Genomic DNA, 17,573 nt, shown 5'->3' with positions numbered 1-17,573 from the left:
AAAATATTCATTAGGACTTGACAATTTCCCTTAAATGCTAGAGATGGAATTGTTAAAATATTAGATAACTTACTGGATTTGTTTTATTCCAGGCAAGGCTGCTCACATTAAGACCTTTGGTTAAGTCACAGGAAAAGGACCAAAGTCGTTCCAAATTGGCTGGTATTGTTGATTGTTCTTCACCTATTTCTATGTCTTCGTCCTCTTCCTTCTTCTCTTCTACCTCTTCACGTTTTTTACCTTCTGAAAGGTCTTTAGGCCCTTCAGGTTTTGGTTCTAAAATTAAATCAAATAAAAAGATTATTGCCTGGCCAGTGTAACTTAGTGGTTGAGCGTCTACCTATGAAACAGGAGGTCATGGATTCTATTGCTGGTTAGGGCATATGCCTGGGTTTCCGGCTCAATCCCCATTGTGGGGCATGCAGGAGGCAACCTATCAATGATTCACTCTCATCATTGATGCTTCTCTCTCTCTCTCTCTCTCTCTCTCTCTCTCTCTCTCTCCCTCTCTCTCTCTCTCTCTCTCTCCCTCTCCCTCTCTGAAATCAATAATAAGTATATATTTTTTAAAAAATGATTGTCTTCTAATCTATAGGATCCTGCCAAAAGCTCCAAACAGCATCTCTATCTACTACCAACACTACAAGCACCATTGGATCTGCTGGATCAAGATACCCCCAAATGACAGGGTACCTTGAATAGTTCTGCCTGGCCCTGTTGCAAAATCTCCTATTCTTCTGGACACCCCTCAAAACCAGCAGCTTTTCAGGTAACTCAACAAATAAGCCAGAGGAGCACATCCAAATGAGGAATACACTGCCTCCAAAATGCTAAGAGGTCCATTAGGCCCTGTGCCTCTTTTATGGTTGTAAGAAGGGCTGGGTAAAAGTGTATCAATAAAACTGTTATAAACATCTATTGTTAACAGAAGGGTTAGACTAACCCTACAGTGTTTTGTGTTGATATTAGTACCCACTTTTTTCTTATTTCTTGGTGTTAAATAAGGAAAAAAAATCCTCATCATACTCAAGGTCATACTCCTGTGTCGTCTTGTACAAGTTTCATGGTTTTGCATTTTACATTGTGATCTATGATCCATTTTGAGTTAACTTTTGGGTATCTAGATTCTTTATTTTGCATGTAAATGTCCAATTTTACACTACTATTTGTTGAAAAGACTATCGTTTTTTCATTGCATTCTTTCCTCCTTTATCAAAGATCAATTGACTATATTCATGTATATGTATTTCTGGGCTCTCCATTCTGTTCTATTGATCTTTGTGTCTATTCTTTCACCAATAATCACTGTCTTAACTACTATAGCTATATAGTAAGTCTTGAAGTCCAGTAGTGCCAGTCTTCTGACTTTGTTTTTCTCCTTCAATACTGTATTGCCTATTCTGGGTATAATAGCCATTTAAAAGTCCTTGCCTGCTTTTCCATCATCTTGGCCACTTTTTCATGTTCTTGTTGACTGAGTTTTCTTATAGTGTGGCTTATATGTTACTGCTTCTTCATGAAACTAGTCTTATTTATTTATTTATTTTTGCTGAATATTGTACATTGTAAATGTTACCGTATTGGAAGTCTGGGTTGTGCTTTCTTCCTTTATACAGTGTTCCATTTTTTTTGAAAAGCAGTTAACTTACTTTTTTATTAGCTTGATTTTTTAAAAGCTTTTTGTAAAGGGTTGTCTGTTGGGGGATGGTGGTCCTAAACTAGACTTTAGGGTTAGTCTAACCCTACTTTTAAGGTGTAGCTCTTCTGCATATGTACTGAACACCCCAGGTGTGCAATAAGGTCTCTACCTCTGGCCAGTCAGAACTCAAATATCTCCCAGACCAGAGCAAACTCTGACACTTGTTCATTTTATAGCTCCTGGTGGTTGTTCTTTACTTTCCTCAATTTTACCCCAACATGCACAGTTTTTGTTTCAGGCAAAGACTCTATGGTAGATTTATGCATTTTTTTCCTCTTCATAGCTTCCTCCTTCCTGATTCTTTATCCCACCAATTCCAGTCATCTCAGACTCTCTGAACTCTTATCTATATCTGTGTGTCATCAAGTAGCAAAACTACATACTTTGCTACAATTCATCTCTATGCCCTGTGGTCTCATAATTATCTACATCATAACCAAAAGTAAAAGTACTGTTTCATCTTTTGAAAATGGTCAATGATAGGTTCCACATGGCTGTGATAAGCTTCCAGTTGTTATGGGCAGGCTGTATTAAACTTGCCCTCCTGCCATAAATGAATATAAAACTGTACTTGAAATATGAGGTAACTGTTTTCAGGCATTAAACAATAGGCATTGCACAGCTGTGAACACCAGGGTCAAGCACACTTTCAGCCTGGGACCATTACCTCACCACGTGCTGGGAAGTGAGTGGAGCAAAACACAGCAGTCTAGCTGAAGAGGCACAGATAAAAATGCACAAAGGCAGAATGTTAGACTGAGTAACAAAATAAAGACCAAACTATATATTGTTTATAGTACACACAGGTTAAACATAAAAATAAAAATGTTATAAGTAAAAGGAATAAGGATAATGCAAATAATAAGGATAAGAAAGTTAGTGAGGCTATATTAATGTTATACAAATTAGGCTTCAAGACAGAGTATTACCAGAATAAGTATGGGCATTTCCTAATCATGAAAGTATAAATAATGATTTGTAAAAAGGGTAGCATCCATAAGGCAGAATACTTTTAAGATTGAATGTACCTGATAACAAAGCTCTCAAATATGTAGAGCAAAATTAATAAACTTAAAGGGAAATATAAACAAATTTATAATCCTAACTAGTAATTTAAATATTACTCTCACATTAATTGATAGGAAGGGTCAACAAAACATCAATAAATAAAGGGGAGGATGGGAGACATCTGTAATACTATCAACAATAAAAAATATATTTTTTAAAAGTCAATAAAGATAAAAATTGAAAATACTATCAACAATTTGACAAAATTAACATTTTAAAAATACCATACCAAATAACAACAGAATATAAAATTTTCTTGAGTATAAAACAGTCACCATATGCTGGGCCATAAAACAAGTTTCGATAAATTTCAAAGGATAGAAATCATATGGACTATGTTCCCTGACCACCACAGAATGTTAAATTAGAATTCAATAAGAAAAAATAGTTTAGCTCTAGCCAGTTTGGCTCAGTGGATAGAGCATCAGCCTGCATACCAAAGGGTCCTAGGTTTGATTCCAGTCAAGGACATGTACCTTGGTTGCAGACTCCTCCCGGCCCAGGCCCTGGTTGGGACTCATGCAAGAGGCACCAATCAATGTGTTTCTCTCACATCGATATTTCTGTCTTTCCCTCTCTTTTTCACGCTCTCAAAAACCAATGGAAAAATATCCTCAAATGAGAATTTTTAAAAAAAGAAAGGGTAGTTTAAAAATTACTAAAAACTTAAAAATAAAAAGACACACCTCAAACTAACCTATTGGTCAAGAAAACCCACATAAGAAATAAAAAGTTAACTGAATAATAATGAAACACAAGATATCAAAATTTGTGAGATATAGCTAATATAGTACTTACAGGTAAATTTATAATGTAAAATGCCTGTCTTAGATAAGAAAAAATGTATGAAATCAATGACAAACTTTCTATCTTAAAAAACTGGACAACTAGACTAATAAAAAAGGAGAAGAAGATTCACAAATGAATATAAAAAATTAAATAGATGATATCACTATAAAGCCTACAGCTACAAATATTAGAAAGAATTTGAGGAGAGGATATTATTAATAGCTTTATGCAAATAACTTCAACCACATAAACACAATTTACCAAAACTGACACAGATAGGAATAGAATATCTGAATAACCCTATATCTGTCAAAAAAAATTACGTTCCAGATGGGTTCACTGGTAAATTTTATCAAGCAATTAAAGAAGAAGCAATACACATTTTTTTTGGAATATAGAGAATGAGAGAAGACTTCCAAAACTCATTTTATATGTCTATCATAACACTGATACAAAAACCTGTCAAGGGATTTATAGGAGGAAAACATTGCAAAAGAAATATGCTACATGAACTCAGTGCAAAATTCTTAAGAGAATATTTAAAAATTGAATATAACAACATATAAAAAGGATAATACAACATAACCAAGTGAGGCTTAACCATAAGGATTCAATTTGTTTTAGCATTTGAAATCAAGCAATGTAACTGGCTACATTGACAAATTAAAGTAGGAAATTTATATAACCATTTTAATTAATTAGAAAAAAATTTGGACAAAATCCAACACCCACTTATCTTTAAAAATGTCTTGCAAACTAGAAAGAGAAGGAAATTTCCTCAAATCAATAAAGTGCATCTACAAACAACTTTAATTCAAATTTAACAGTGAAATATTGAATCTCGCCCTCTAAGTCCAGGAACAAGTTAAAGATATTTGCAAAATGGGACAGGCAAAGATTTCTTGGAGAAGACATGAAAAACATTAACTACAAAAGAAAAAGCTGAAAGAGAAGACCTCATCAAAATAAAAAAAATTCATCAAAAGACAAATATATTGGCAAGCCATAGGCTTAGAGAAGACAGTTGCAATACATGTATCTTTCAAAGAGTCTGTATCCAGCCTGGCCAGTGTGGCTCAGTTGGTTGGAGCATTGTCCTGTTCACCAATAAGTGGCAGATTTGATTCCCAGTCAGGGCACATACCCAGACTGCAGGTTTGATGTGTGCAGGAGGCAACAGATCAATGTTTCACTCTCACATCAATGTGTGTGTCTCTCTCTCCCACTCCTCTCCCTTCCTTTCTCTCTTAAAGGGGGGTGGGGGGGGGTGGGGGGAAGAGCTTGGATCCAAAACATAGAAAAATACGTTCTGACAACTTGATTTTAAAATAAAACCTCAATTTTAAAGTGGGCAGAAAATATGCTCAGCTGGTGTTGCTCAGTGGTTAAGCATTGACCTATGAACCAGGCGGTCACAGTTAGATTCCAGGTCAGGGCACATGCCTGGGTTGTGGGCTCAATCCCCAGTATGGGGCGTGCAGGAGGCAACTGGTCAATGATTCTCTCTCATCATTGATGTTTTTATCTCTTTCTCTCTCCCTTCATCTCTGAAATAAATTATATGTGTGTGTGTGTGTGTGTGTGTATATATATATATATATATATATATATATATATATATATATATATATATATATATATATATATATATATATTAAAGTAGGCACAGAATAAAATTGAAAGTAAAAATATATTAATAAAAATTTTTAAAGTAGGCAAAGGACTTGATCAAACATAACACAAAATAAGATCTACAAATGACCAAAAAAAAAGCACAAGAAAAGTACTTAATATGACTATCTTTAGGGCATTAAAAAGATTGCCAACATCAGGTGTTATCAAGAATATAATGCAACTGGTACTCTTATATTGCTTGTGGGTTGTAAGATGGTACAAGTACTGTGGGAAGGTATTTTTCAGTTTCTAAAAAAAATTAAACATAATTCTACCCAATGATCCCACAATTTCATCTCTAGGTAATTACCCAAGAGAAATGAAAACATGTCCACAAAAATACACACAACAATGATCACAGCAGCTTTACCCATAAGAGTTCAAAACTGGAAACAGTCTAGGTACCCGTCAACAGATGAATGAATATACACATCATGATGGTGTTTTCATAAAATGGAACAGTACTTGGGAAAAAAATAAACTACTTATATACACATCAACCTAGATGAATGTCAAAAACATTATGTTGAATGAAAAAAGCCCGACACCAAAGAATACTTACTATAGAAACCCCCTTATATGATATACCAAAACAGCTAATCAATAGTGAGAGAAATCAGGTAAATGCTTTCTATGGGGGAGAGGGAGTAAACTGTAACTGGTAAACCACACAAGGGAACTTTTTATTTCTTTATTGATTAAGGTATTACATATGTGTCCTTATTGTCCCATTGCCCCCCCCACTGTCCCCCACTCATGCCCTCACCCCCCTGGTGTCTGTGTCCATTGGTTAGGCCTATATGCATGCATACAAGTCCTTTGGTTTATCACTGTCCCTTACCCCCACCCTCCCCTACCTTCCCTCTGAGGTTTGATGGTCTGTTGGATGCTTCTCTGTCTCTAGAGCTGTTTTTATTTATCAGTTTATATTGTTCATTATATTCCACAAATGAGTGAGATCATGTGATATTTATCTTTCTCTGACTGGCTTATTTCGCTTAGCATAATGCTCTCCAGGTCCACTGTTGCAAATGGTAAGAATTCCTTCTTTTTTACCACAGCATAGTATTCCATTGTATAGATGTACCACAGTTTTCTAATCCACTCATTTGCTGATGGGCACTTAAGCTGTTTCCAAATCTTAGCTATGGTAAATTGTGCTGCTATGAACATAGGGGTGCATATATCCTTTCTGATTGGTATTTCTGGTTTCTTGGGGTATATTCCCAGAAGTGGGATCACTGGGTCAAATGGAATTTTGGGGATTGATGGATATATTCTCTATTCTACTAGGGTATTAGTTACACAGGCTTATATATTTTCAAAATGTATCAAACTACACAGTTAAAATATGTGTATTTCATTGTGTGTAAATCTTACCTAATTAAAGATTTTTCTATGGTATTTTTATTTCTTAGGTGTATTTAAAGAAGTGATCTATCAACAGTTTTGTTTTTAAAATGTCAAAATGCACAGTATAAAGTAAATTTCAACCTTATAACTCTTTAAATATAGGATTAAAAGTTTATGTATGTTATGAAAATGTTAAGTATCAACCTGATATGAGAGAAAGGACATAGTTTTTTAATATTCTTGGATATATGTAAGCAAAAGGTTTACAACCATTTCTCACACATGCTATTTTGTAACCTGACTTTTTGATGTAGGCATATAGAAATTTGATTTTGACTTGAAAAAGCAAGAAAGATTTCATGAAGCAGTTAGCTCTAATGCATTCATGAAAGATGGGAATACAATAGGCAAAGATGTGATGGATACAAGGGTGGACTGACAAACATAGTACAACTAAAGGTAAGGCAGGAATGTTCAGGTTTTGTTTGCAAATTGTCAGGGAAGTATAAAATGGCTAACGTTTAAGGTCTCCAAAGTCATACCATGAGATGAAATAGTCTGTGGCCATATTGCAAGTATCTTTGTATGATACATATGAAGTTTGTAATTTATGCTAGACCATGGGAAGGTTCTGCAGTTTTTTAGCAGTTAAATGCCACGTTCAAACCTGTGTTTATGATACATCAGCATGTCAGAATGGTAGAAAGAAAAAACAACTGGAATGGAATCAAAAGATCTTGGTTGAAGGCCTAGCTTTGTCATAGGCTATGTAACCTTATAAAGTTCCGATAGCCTTTATTTTGTTCATTCAAGTATTGAAAGGTTGAATTAGATATTCTCTAAAATCCTTCCAAATATTTGAGAACATGTGAGATGGAATTTGTAGCAATGAGAATAGGAAGGATGACCCTGCAATAAAATTAGGAAGAGTTCATAAAAGCCAGAACCTGGGAGGCATAAAAGGCAATGGAAAAAGAAATTTGAATATGAGAGAATATCTAATGCAGGGCAAAGGGAGCCACAAATGCTTACGAGTTTTTAAATCTAAGGAACTCCGACTTGCTGTGGGCCCTTTAGTCTGAGTACTGTTACTTGCATGTTTACTGCTGAAAGCTATATAAACACATCTTCTGATAAGTGATAACCCAGTTGATATTAAAGTAATAACACCATTTAATTTTTAAAAATAGTTGAGTTTGTTTAAATTTTATTTTTAAAATACCTTTTAAAGCCGAAACCGGTTTGGCTCAGTGGATAGAGCGTCGGCCTGCGGACTGAAAGGTCCCGGGTTTGATTCCGGTCAAGGGCATATACCTGGGTTGCGGGCACTTCCCCAGTGAGGGATGTGCAGGAGGCAGCTGATCGATGTTTCTCTCTCATCGATGTTTCTAACTCTCTATCTCTCTCCCTTCCTCTCTGTAAAAAATCAATAAAATATATTTTTTAAAAAATAAATAAATAAATAAAATAAAATAAAATACCTTTTAAAATAGGAAGCTGACGATAAGCTGCAAGTTTGGGCTGAAATACATTCTCCATTAGAACTCGTTCCATAAAAAATAAATCCTGGTGAAACTTTTCGGATTTGAATATTGCTTCTGAGTGGTCTTCTTCTTCATCATGCATTTTAGCCAGAATTGCATTTTCTATTTCCATTATAGAACTAGCGTCACTATCTGTAAAATGCAAACATAATGTAATGATAAAATAATCCAAATAATATTAGATGATTCATCCTAAATATTAAAAAATGACATTTTGTCATTACTATTTGTTTTCTTCCAGAATTCAACAACTTCAGGAGACATTTATTGAATAACTTTTATGTACCAAGCACATGCAAGATATACATTTTTATCTCATTTTGGAATTCTCAATCACTCAAAAGTATACTAGCTTTCAAAAGATAAGCAATGATAACCTCATGAGGTAATTTTCATTCATGTCTATACATTTTTATTCCAATTAAAACAAGATAATCAGTTTTCAGATAAAGGTCCAATCTGATTGTTGCTTTATAGGAATATTATACTACTGCTGTGTTAATTTTTTACTGATGTTATAGTAAATTATCAAAAACTTAGTGGATTAAAAACATGCAAACTTAGAGTGCTGTAGGTTAGCGGTTTGGATGCAGCTCTCACTGAGCTAAAACCAATAAGTGAATAGGGTTTTGTCTCTTTCTGAAGAGTCTAGAGGAGAATTTGTTTCTTTGTCTTTTCCAGCTTTGGACCCACCCACACCCTTCCCCCATCTTCAAAGTCAGCAATATTACATCTCTCTGACCTTCTGTCATTGCATCTCTCTCTGACCACAGCTAGGAAAGGTCCTCCACTTTAACATACATGGGACTAGATGGAGCCCACTCGGATAATGCAAGATCATCTTCTCCTTTGAAGACCTTTATTTAATCAGATCTGGAAAGTCTTTTCTGCCATGTAAGGTAAGGTATTTACACGTTCCAGGTATTGGGATGTATACATTTAGGGGGAAGTATTAGTCTGCCTAGCACACTATTTAGCAGACTTTTATTTTAAAAAACAAATAAAGGGAAATCCTGCTTCAATAAAGATGGCCCAGATATTTTTGCCTGTTCCTCCCGCTAAATGCAATTAAAAATCCTGGAATATCCTATATAATAAAAGGATAATATGCAAATAGACCAAATGGCAAAACAACTGAACAACCAATCAAAGTGTAATATGCTAATGATATGCTAAGGCTGCTCAACTGCTCACTATGATGTGCACTGACCACCAGGGGCAGATGCTCCAATGGGTAGGTGAGCTTGCTGCTGGGGTCCAGCTGATTGGGACTGGGCGAGATGGGCCGGATATGCCCTGGAGCCCTTCCGCGATCCCTTCTCAGCCCAATTGTGCTCCGGTGGGGTTCCTCAGCCTGGCCTGTGCCCTCTCGAAATCCAGGACCCCTCAGGGGATGTTGGAGAGCCAATTTTAGCCTGATCCTGCAGGCCACTCTCCTTGGGAGGGTGCCAGACGCTATGCTCATGGCTGGCGAGCGCTGCTGTGGCAGTGCGAGCCTCTCCGGATCAGGACTGATTGGGCGTGAGCCTGCCGCAGGCACAGTGGGGCTGGGATGAGCAGGAGTGGCAGGTACGAACTACAGGTGGCGTTGGATTGTGGGTTTCGGCCCTATCCCTGCAGGCCATCCAGAGGGACCCCACCCATGCACAAATTCATGCACTGGGCCTCTAGTATATATATAACATGAGAAGGCTTTAAAAGTCTTTGGAAGAGGAAGGTAGAGCACCTAGATAGAGTCCTCAGAATCCAAGGAATGACACCATTGTGAATTCTCTGGGTTTTCTTATTGCCACATATATTCCAAACATAAAGCTGAAGAAGCCAGCAAATTTAATGAAATTGAATTGTAAATTCCATCTCCCCCCCACTTTGCCTCCCCCAAAAAATCTCTAGCCACAGATGGTTTTACTGGAGAATTCCACCAGACATTTAAAGACTTAACACCAATTCTACACAACCTCTTCCAGAAAATAGGAGGGAAAGGAAAATTTATAATGCAACTTATGACATTAGGATTCAAAAACAAGACAAAGAAAGTACAAAAGAAGATACAGACCAATATCCCTCATGAGCATAGACACAAAAATACTTTTCATGTTCCATACAGAAAGAAAATATTATAACTGCTAAGAAAAAGAATTTATTAAAAATGTCATGTGAAAAACCTCACTCAAAAAACTGAAATCTTACTTTTTTCTATAGTACTTCCTGGCCCTCTTCGATCCTGATCTTTAGAAAGTACACTGACTTTACTGCTCGACTCAATTATAGATCGTTTTACACTTCCTCTACAGCTTGAGTCAACTGTAGATTGTTTTATTGGTAAAGATGCAAGCTCCAGAGTATTATAAGAATCATATAAATCCCAAGCAGTAGACATTATGCCTAAATAAAGAGACAGCAAGGTAAAAATTACTATAAACCAAAATTCTAATATTTTAGTTTACACATAACTAGTCATAGTAAAATCTAAGATATCTACTGTCTAGGGGGGGAAAAACATTTAACCACAATGGCAGGAAGTGGATAAAAAAAAAATAGATCATGAAGACACCTTAGATCCTTAGGCATCACACTCTTAGCACCTATACTTTAGTGGTAGCTCCAAATTAGCCTTACCATCCTTTCTGATCCCCACACCTCCCTTCTCTTCATCCCAAACTGGCACAGTAGAAGATCAACAGTCTCTCAGTTGACATGAGCCCAAACAATTTATAATAATAAAAGCGTAATATGATACTTAGACTGGACAGCCAAACGACCTTCCAGACATCCTTCAGGACGACCTTTCAGACGAAGCTGGGGCTGCAAGGGCAGGAGAGGGCAAGCAGGGCTGCAAGGGCCGAGCCCCTTGCACGAATTTCGTGCATCGGGCCTCTAGTCATGTTATAACAAGATTTACTATTCCTTTACTAAGGTTAACACGTAAGAACATGTTATATTCCTCAGAACTTTGTATTTATAATCATCTAATTCCATTTTATCAAGAAAAATTTTTTATATACTTATTTGAAAAGATCATACATATTGAGAAAATGACAGGCCCTGTTCTCACAGAGCTGGTAGAGTAGTAAGGTTTTGAATTTCTCTTTTAATTTTTTGTTTATCTATAGTTACTCAAATGAGCAAATATAACACTGTCTACAAAAAAAAGCTCCCAACCCTTAGTTGCTGATATAAAAATGAAAGGCTTATATAGCAATTATTTCACCAGTGACCACATAATAATATATTCCTACATGCTAAACTTTCATTTAAAGTACAGGGATTTAATAAAGAATTTCCCCCCTGAAAATAAAAACAGGATCTGGACCTAATAAGTGCAACTACTTCATTGTTAGAAGCTTTTTTCATAATGAAAAATGAAGGCTCTCTGGGGTTTAACAAGGTTTTCAATTAGTAGGAATGTTAACTCACATTTCATAACATTTCTATCTTATTGAATTTATTTTAATAGTATTAGCAAAATCATATACAGAATAAATACCTAGTCTATTTTGCTGAATTGAAAGCGGAATAATTTCCATGTTCATGAAATAAAAGATCATAGAAAGAAATCATCTTTGAATATTAAATTACCTAACCTCCCCCCCTTTATCTGATAGTTTAAGTTGAATTACATGTTATATGGCCACTAATAAAATAATTCCTATATAAATGAGTGTGCATGTTATAAATGAGCAATGTAAAATGTTAGAGTGATTTACAATTGTTTCTTCTTTGAAGATAACATTGGTAATTTTACTTTGGATACCATCATTATACTTGTTCATTTGAATAAATTTAAGAAATAGAAAATTTCAAACCACATCCATAAAATCATGGACAAGATGGAATAATAAATTATAACCTTTCAATTGTATGTTGTTGTATATTATTAAAGAAAGCTATGTTAACTGGCATTAGAAAAAGTATTCCCACCTATACCTATGTTCTGAGCATTTTTGAATCTCAGATATGCCTAAATAGTTTTTATACATTTAATAACAGTTTCTTTCTACTAGTTTAATTCAAACTACAAAAGAGTAGCAACTGGCTCTATAACATTTATAGAATAATTACTTTTTAGCTGAGTAAGAAGACATGGTCACTTGGGGGGAAAAAAAGGTAAATATGACTTGCATGTCCATCACCCAGTGATAATAACTGCTAACATTCCAGTGTATGTCCTTCTAGATTCACATATAAATGTATTTGTATGTAAACAAATATGTGTATATTTTAATAAAGTGAGTTCATATCACACATACTTTTATTAAAAATTTTTTATTGTAGTATCATATATAGAAAACAAAGTGGCTTTATGAAATCTACAAAGTTATGAAATTTAACTGTATTTTCAAAAGTTAGCCAGAAACACTAATACACTTATTCTATTAGCTACTTATTTGTAATGCCACTTTTATTATAAACTAGAGGCCCAATGCACGAAATTCGTGCAAGGGGCTTGGCCCCCGTCGCCACGGCTCTGTCCAGAAGGTTGTCTGGAAGGATGTCTGGTCTAATTAACATATTACACTTGTATTATTATAGATTACTACATACATAACTGTTAAGTGGGAAAAAAATCCTCACTTTTTGTGAATCTTTACAGAAGAAACTTCACTAAATTAACACTTCTGACCTTTGTCCTTCACTGATGCATTGCCAGGGAAAGAGAAATGACTAATCCTGTAGGAGAGTTTAGAAGGAATTTCAGTTCAGTCACTTCTGAATTCTCTTGTTAGGCCTGCTCATTTACAGAAAGCATTCATTCTGGTCTGTTCTCACCTCTACACAGGAGGTCTGTAGTTGGCTAGTTGTGCCAATCACTATTGCTAAGTTCTATTCTGGAGGTAAGAAATAGCAAGCCCACTTAGCTGCAGATTGAAGGCTACATTTTTCAATTAACTTTATCAATAATAAAGGTAATATTTTGATTTCCATCTCTCTGACTCCTAAATCTCTTTCAATTTCATACAAAATCAGGGAAGGAAGACATCTATAAAACCTTAATATTTACTCGGTTTGTATCTAAATTCTTTAATATAAATTGTCTTTTATTATTTTAATAAAATTTTCATTGTAAAATATATACCATTCACCGAAGAATGTATAACACATATATGTGTAGTGTCAAGAAAAAATTAATAATACCAGGTACTTACCAGCCATACAAAATTGAACATCCCCAGGTGCTTAGAAGTCCCTTGGACATTCTCCTAGCATTGCTTATTTCCTTCTAGCTACCTAGTTTATAGTTTTGCTGAATTACAAAGGTCATTACGATTATAACCTTTCTTCTAATTACCCTTTTGGCAACACTTCACAGATTTAGGACTATGCAGTGTTCTCAGGGTTGTTAATTTAAAGACATTAAAAGATAGTAGTTAAGAGAACAGGCTCTAGAACTAGACTGTTGAGGGGTATCATTTGTCTGCAGTACTAGCTGCGTGGCCTTGGTCAAGTTAGTTAACTTCTCTTTGCTTGTTTCTTCCTCTATAAACAGGGGAATAATAATAGTACCTACTTCCTGAGGTTGTTGTGAGAATTAAACCGGTTAAAGGCCTAAAATAGTGTAAAAGGCCTAGAATAGTATCTGGTTCATATAAAATGTTATTAGTTATACATGATATTCTTTGTCATAAACAATTAGTTTCTATAACATTTTACAAACACTTGAAGAGTACAAAGTTCTATGATACAGTTTGTGTAAAAATGAAAAATGATAATTATGTTATTTAAATCTTCTATATCTATGTTTATTACTTGTTAACTTAGTTGTCAAATTCCGAAAGCTGTATATTACGGTACTCAGTTACTGTTGTGATTTGGCCAAATTATTCCCAGTTTTTGCTTTATATACTTTAACATTTACTTGTTAATTGATAGAGTCATAGAATGTATATGAAAACATGATAGTTTATCAAGCAGAATAAAACATAAATTACCTTTGTTTTCCTTTATAATTCTGTCACATTGAACATCTTTATTCTTTGGTGCTCCATTAATAGTCTGCATCATTCTTTCAACATATAAGTCATTGCCTAATCTATTTTTACAAAGGTTCTCATAATTCTTATTTCTCTGGCTATAAAAAATAAAGTACGTTTAACTCATTAATAACAAATTAATATTACTACACATATCATCTTTTTATATTATGCATTTTCTTAAAATTACCTTCTTAATGTGGATCGCACCAAAAAGTGAGAGATCAAAAATCTCCTGAGGAAGAGATTGCCTTTTATTAAACTACCAAAAAGAAGTTTTTTATTCTGTACCTCCCAACATCACTACTTCTTTCATTGCCCACCCAAAATATGTTAAGACTATCTCCACATAGATTTGATAAACTTTGACATAAACACTTAAAGATATAAATTTCCCTCAATGTACTACTTACTTTTGTAACATCCTGTAAGTATTACTTTCATAATTATTTAGTTCTGAGTATTCCCTAAATTTCCAGTATGACTTTTCCTTAGATTCAGGAAGAATTTAGGAAATGTACTTGTTAACTTCCAAATGTATATGTGAACGTGTGTCTATGTTTTAGTTGAGATTTATGTTATTAATTTTGTTGTTGTTAATCCTCACCCAAGGATACCTTTCCATTGATTTTTAGAGAGAGTGGAAGGGATGGGGAGAGACTGAGAGAGAGAAACGCCAATGTGAGAGAGACACATCTACTAGTTGCCTCTAACATGTGCCTGACCAGGGCTGGCGATGGAATCTGTAACCCAGGTATGTTCCCTTGGCTGGAATCAAACCTGGGACCCTTCAGTCCTCGGGCCGACACTCTATCCACTGAGCCAAACCAGATAGGGCTGTTACTAATTTTTATCTTCATTCCACTAAGGTTAGATAATTTATTTTGCATGATACCACTTCTTTGAAATTTTTGAAACTGTTTCATGGCCTTGTGCATGGATGGTTTTTATCAATGTTCCATGTGTGCCTGAAAAGAGTGTGTGTTCTCCAATTGTGGAATATAGAGTTCTATGTATAACCATTAGATTACATTTTTGGTTCAAATTTTCTGCGTCTATACTAATTTTTATCTGGTTGACCTATCAATAATTAATAGAGGTATGTTTAAATATTTTAATTTAATAGGATACTTTTCAAATTTCCAATTTTTGCTTCATATATTTTGGAGATTATTTTATTATGAAAATTCAAGTTTAGAATTATTATACCTTCCTGTCATTATGAAGTAACCTTCTTTATTCCAAATAATGCTGTCAGTTTGTTTCTCTGTAGATGATATGCTATTTCTTTTTTCTTCTGTTTTAAAATCTTTCACTATTTGTTGTTATTTTTATATATTCAATACAACACCAGTACAATGCACTCAGTACCTTTTTTTTTTTTTAGATTTTTTAAAAATGCATTCCTTTTTCAGTAGAATGGTGTCTTTAAACAGTAAGTCTTTACCCACTCTCTTTGCATAGTAATTCTCCTCCATTCTTTTTATTCTACCCTTTTAGAACTGACTAACTGTACATTAGGCCTTTATTCTATTGTCAATATCTTTTTAAATTTGTCATACTTAATATCCCATTATTTTGTATATTATACAAACTTTAATTTGTATAATTTATCCAGATCTTTGTTTGTATGGTATTCATATCCAATTTATTAAATCTATATTCTATTATGGCCTATTTAAATTTAATGTGTATTTTAATTATAAGAATTAAGTCAGTGTTTGCTTTTTAATTTCAACAATTATGTAAACATACTTTAAAGTACTTTTTAGATGTTTTTCCGAATATAATCATTTTGATAGTGTCTTAATGTTAATGATGTTTTAACTCTATCTATTATTTAAATATTTCACAGATATTTTATATTCTATCTGGTAATATAGAATATATTAGTGGTTAGGGTCTAGATCTAGGGTTCCTTATTTAGTTTAACTCTCATTCATAATGGCTTTAAAAAAGCAACTAGTAATCTTTGTGACTTTACTGTGCTTTTACCAAACCTTATCTGAGAAATCTTAAGAGCCTAAATGGGTATATTTTCCTTCAGAGAAGACTTGTACTTGCTTATCATAGTGGCTAGGAGACCCTGCTGACCTGAGAACACTGGAGATAATTAAGATCCTTTAAAGGGTCTGAGCTTAATAAAAAAAAAATCTCTCTTTTAGCTTTTTCAATTTGTTGGGGACCCAAGACTTACTGGTGGAGTCTAGATCTATGAGTTAATATAACATTTGCTTCTAGTATCTCTCACTCTTTGATTTCAAATCACTTATCTATCCCTTTGTTATTTTTCTCTTTCTTTTTTTTCAGTCCTGGTAGCTTTTGCATAAGTCATATGAAATTTTAAAAGTATATTATTCAAGATTTAATTGTACTATATTTTATAATGCAAACAACACTACAATATTTCATATTTGAGTAAGAATAATATTCCCAAAATAAATTTAGTGAATTTTTTTAGTAGTCTGCATCATATTCAAATTATATTTGAAGCTAAATAATCTGAATAACTACATTAATAAGTTATTTGTAGTAACTATGTCAATTTCAAACAGAGAAGACTTTAGAGCAAGGAAATTTGTCAGAGATAAAGATTGGTTATTACATAGTGATAAAGGGGTTAATTCCTCAAAGGCAACAATCCTGAATGTGTATGCACCTAACAACAGAGGTTCAACATACATGAGGCAAAAACTAGTAATCTACACTGAGTGGCCAGATTATTATGACCAGCCAGATTATTATGACCACCCCATCAGTACAATGAAGTGAATTAGTTATGCAAATAATAATAATAATAAAACCTTGAGAGTATTTTGCTTAGGAAGTTTTCAATATTCAGTATTTTTGGAAGTGTCAATGAAGTACTGATGGGGTGGTCATAACAATCTGGCCAGTCATAATAATCTGGCCACTCAGTGTATTTATAGTCATTAATAAAGAGAAATGGAAAATCTACTCTAATATAGTAACAGATATTCCCTTAAGTTTTGAATATAGTCCTTTCTATTTTTATCTTTTTTAAAATAATTTTTATTTCTTAAAGTATTACAAAGAGTATTACATATGTCTCCTTTCCCCCCCCCCTTGACTTTCCCCCGGCCTCCCCTACGCCCCAGTGTTTTGTGTCCATTCGTTATTCTTATATGCATGCACATAAGTCCTTCAGTTGGTCTCTTAACGCCCCCCCCGCAAACCCTTCCCAGGCTTCCCACTGTAGTTTGACAGTCTGTTCAATGCAGCTCTGCCTCTGCATCTATTTTTGTTCATCAGTTTATATTGGTCTTTATTATCCATTTCAACCTCACCGGGGCCGTCCCGACCTCACTGGGGCCATTTTGACCTCACCGGGGTTGTCCCGACCTCACCAGGGCTGTCCTGACCTCACCGTGGCTGTCCCTACCTCACCGGGGCCGTTTCAACCTCACCGGGGCCGTCCCAACCTCACCGGGGCAGTTTCAACCTCATCAGGGC

At 34.6% G+C, this 17,573-nt stretch overlaps 1 protein-coding gene across 4 annotated transcripts in view; it reads right to left on the bottom strand.

Annotated features, from left to right (window-relative positions):
* DNAI4 (dynein axonemal intermediate chain 4) overlaps positions 1-17,573 on the bottom strand; it is a 58,496-nt gene that overhangs the window by 23,898 nt on the left and 17,025 nt on the right. For all 4 annotated transcript variants that reach the window (XM_059689250.1, XM_059689251.1, XM_059689249.1 and 1 more), the window contains 4 exons: positions 14,058-14,197; positions 10,318-10,512; positions 8,065-8,259; positions 74-276 (listed from right to left, as the gene is read on the bottom strand). In XM_059689250.1, coding sequence (XP_059545233.1) covers positions 74-276; positions 8,065-8,259; positions 10,318-10,512; positions 14,058-14,197 — 733 coding nt within the window. The remainder of the gene's footprint in view (positions 1-73; positions 277-8,064; positions 8,260-10,317; positions 10,513-14,057; positions 14,198-17,573) is intronic.

This window comes from Myotis daubentonii, chromosome 3, assembly GCF_963259705.1.
Source record: "Myotis daubentonii chromosome 3, mMyoDau2.1, whole genome shotgun sequence".
Taxonomy (NCBI): domain Eukaryota; kingdom Metazoa; phylum Chordata; class Mammalia; order Chiroptera; family Vespertilionidae; genus Myotis; species Myotis daubentonii.
The sequence above is the reverse complement of the archived record's forward strand: the minus strand, read 5'-3'. Positions and strand labels throughout refer to the sequence as shown.